The 3,219-nt window shown below is 63.5% G+C and overlaps 1 protein-coding gene across 1 annotated transcript in view; it reads left to right on the forward strand.

The window, feature by feature from the left end:
* The first annotated feature begins 1,994 nt into the window (after nt 1–1,994).
* The window catches only part of LOC113212621 (homeotic protein empty spiracles-like), a 3,037-nt gene continuing 1,812 nt past the window's right edge, over nt 1,995–3,219 (forward strand). Inside the window, exon 1 of the mRNA XM_052266042.1 lies at nt 1,995–3,063. Coding sequence (XP_052122002.1) covers nt 2,177–3,063 — 887 coding nt within the window. The 5' untranslated portion in view covers nt 1,995–2,176. The remainder of the gene's footprint in view (nt 3,064–3,219) is intronic.

Raw genomic sequence — 3,219 nt, forward strand, 5'->3', positions numbered from 1 at the left:
AGCAGACGCAGCCGCAGCGCCTCATGCCGCCCCCCAGCGAAGTCAATCAATATCTGTAGGGGGGCTCCGGGGGCCCCGGCCCGAACAACAGGCAGACACTGCGGCACAAAAGGGACCCGGAGGTGGCGGCCGCAGGTGCGAAGGAAGACGACAGGGGAACAGTCGGCTCCGCCAAAGCGCGGCTCGCTTCGCCACGTTCTGGGCACCTTCGCTCCCGCTCCGGGGACCAAGTTTGGCGTCGCGGGCCGTACTAGTGCGCTCCAGCCATCTGGCGTGCGCGCTTTGTCACGATAACGGGGGAGGTGTTGAGGCAGAGAGAGAGAGAGAGAGAGAGAGAGAGAGAGAGAGAGAGAGAGAGAGAGAGAGAGAGAGAGGCGTTATGCAAGGCGGACGTAGACTGTCGATCCCTTGACCGCTCACTCAGTCTCTGGGACCCCCGCCCCGTTCGTGCAGGCAGGGCCTGGTGCTCTGCGGGGGGTTCAAATACCACCTCCCGCGAGAGGTGCTTATTTTTCTTGTTTTCTTTTCTCTTTTTCTTCTCGCCTGCAGGCTGCTGCTGCACGTATAGCCGGCCGCAGTGAGTTAGTGTCGCACCGTTTGTAGAAGGCGAACACAGATACGAGTAGGTGTCACCTGCATGACCCGAGGTCGAGGTACTGAAGCTAACATTAACGTGTTGGGATCGTAATTGGAATCGGTCGAGACGGTACGTTCAAGACGAGGGGGAAAAGCTGGGAGAAGTCACCCCTGTACAACCACTCCCCCAGCCCCAGTCTCTCTCTCTGCTAACGAGGCAGCGGGTAGTCCACTGTCTCTCTCGCACCCCCTTCCGCCGTGGGAACGCCGCCCCGGCGCTGACTCGCCGGCAGCGACACTACCGTAAGTACCCCGACCGGCTCGTATATAAATTGCATGTCGCGCTCACATATATGTAGCACCAAATTGGCCGTGTGCGGCGCGCGCTGCTTTTAAGCTAATTTAGCGACGCTGCTCGTTTCGATTTCGCGTGTCCCCCCGCTCGGAATCGCACACCTTTTGTTGCCCCCGCGCTTCTGCCGGCACAGCCAATGACGCTGAACGGCGCGGCAGGACGGGGAGGCTGGGAGTGGAGCGCACCACTTTGAGATGGACTTTGTTCGGAACCAACCCCTCCAACTTCCGACACATATCCAACATGCGTTATTTTGAAACGTCAATAAGTGTAGGAGACAGAGGACATCGAGGAGCGCAGAGAGGAAGCGAGGAAGAAGAAGAAGAAGAAGAAGAAGAAGAAGAAGAAGAAGAAGAAGAAGAAGAAGAAGAAGAAGAAGAAGAAGAAGAAGACAGAGAAGGAGAGGGAAACGAGACGGTTAAGCGACGACGCTTTCCTCTCATTAACGTGTAGTGACAGAGGGCGTAGGCTGGACGCAACAGCTTCGCTCCGGCCAGGCGAAGCACGAGAGGCGAGAGGCGGGCACACTGCCCATTCAGGCTTAATCTAAATGCTCTATTGGTCTTGGCATCGCGCGATCTGGCGTCGAGGGTTCTTATAATGTGGGCGAGTGGGAGGACGAAGGAGGACGAAAGGGAAGGGAGAGAAAGATAAAGAAGAAGAGGGCGAGAGAGGTGTCGAGCCAGCATGCAGATGCATCGGCCAGCATCGTTTACCAGCTCGCCACCAGTAAATCAAAGAACAAACAACATAATTCAAGTGCATAATGCCACCATATTGTTGGCCCGGACAAAACGCTCTCTGGCCGGCCCGTATCTGCGTTTAGTATTGTAATAACGACGGACAGCCCCGGAGCACGAGTGCGGCCGGCGGGTGGTGGTGGGGGCGGCCCGGGGGCGGCAGGCCGAGCGGCGGAGGCCCCGCCCCCCGCGGCCCGCCGACCAATGGGGCGGCGCCGCCACCACCGCCGCGGCAGGAGCGGGCGGGGCTGGCGGGATGGCATTCCCCCTCCACCGCCGCGGTCCGGGGGAGGCTGCGGGGGGAAGGGGGGCAGCCGGCCGAGCCGGACCGGACCAGACAGGCAGGCTGGGGACTCAGTCGAGTGCGTGCTGCCGAGCAGACAGGTTGTGTGTGTTGTCCAGAGCGACCTCAGTGAGTGCAGCGAGTGCAACGAGTGTGTGCCAGTGAGTGAGCAAGTGAGTGACCCGCGAGTGATATGTGCCTTTGATTCCGGCTATTCGGATCATGATGCCTCTTGCTCCGGAGAGAAGTACCATGTGCGTCCCCGCCAAGCCCAAGGCTGACTTCAGCATCGACTTCATCGTCGGCAACAACAACAACAATAACAACACGAAGAAGGAGAACAACAATGTGGTGCGGAGGGGCTCGCCGAGCTCGCCGCTGAGCGCGCGCCAGGCCACGCCACCGCACCCGTACGCCAGGTCGACCACCTCGCCGCCGTCCGGGTCGCCGCTGTCGCCCGCCTCCCGGACGACGGACTCCACCCTGGACGAGGAGGACGAGATGCGCGCCCGGCTGCTGAGCATCCAGGCGGCGCAGTCGGCCGCGCTCCCCGGCGCGGGCGCGCTCATGCTGCCGCACGGCCACCTCGGCCACCACCAGCACCAGGGCTCGCCGCTCGGCTCGCCGCTCAGCCCCGGCGGCGGCGCCAGCCCCAGCCCGCCGCACTCCCCCGCGCACAGCCCCGCGCACTCGCCCGCGCACGGCAGCCCGCCGCACCCGCACCCCTTCCTGCTGCGCGGGCTGTACCGGCCCGAGCCGCACCTGATGGTGCCGCCGCAGCTGCACCCGCACCTGCAGCCGCACCCGCACCTGCAACCGCACCTGCAGCCGCACCTGATGCACCCCGCGCACCCCGGCGTGCACCACCCCGGCGCGGCGCAGCTGCAGCACCCGCACCTGGCCGGCGGCCCGCCCAAGGACTCGTACCCGCTGTACCCGTGGCTGCTGTCGCGCCACGGCCGCATCTTCCCGCACCGTTTCCCCGGAGGTGAGTCTCTTCGCCGGCGTGCACTACTTGTCGTCCCCTCCCCCGAATCCCGGAAGGCGCCGGAGCCGCCGGCGCGAGGGCCGCGTCGAGCCGGCCGCCATGACGCGATGCCATCAGGCGGGTAAACAAGTTAAGCAGACAAAACACGCTCGTTAAGGTCGTTATTATACTGGCCTGCGGGACTCTGTCCTTATCCGAGCGGCGAATCAGAGCTCCGCGCCGAGAGAGCCAGCAGAGAGCGGCGCGGCTCGCGGCCGCGGTGTCGTTAGCGGGCCGT

The sequence above is a fragment of the Frankliniella occidentalis genome, unplaced genomic scaffold (assembly GCF_000697945.3).
Source record: "Frankliniella occidentalis isolate FOCC.00 unplaced genomic scaffold, Focc_3.1 Scaffold35, whole genome shotgun sequence".
NCBI lineage: Eukaryota > Metazoa > Arthropoda > Insecta > Thysanoptera > Thripidae > Frankliniella > Frankliniella occidentalis.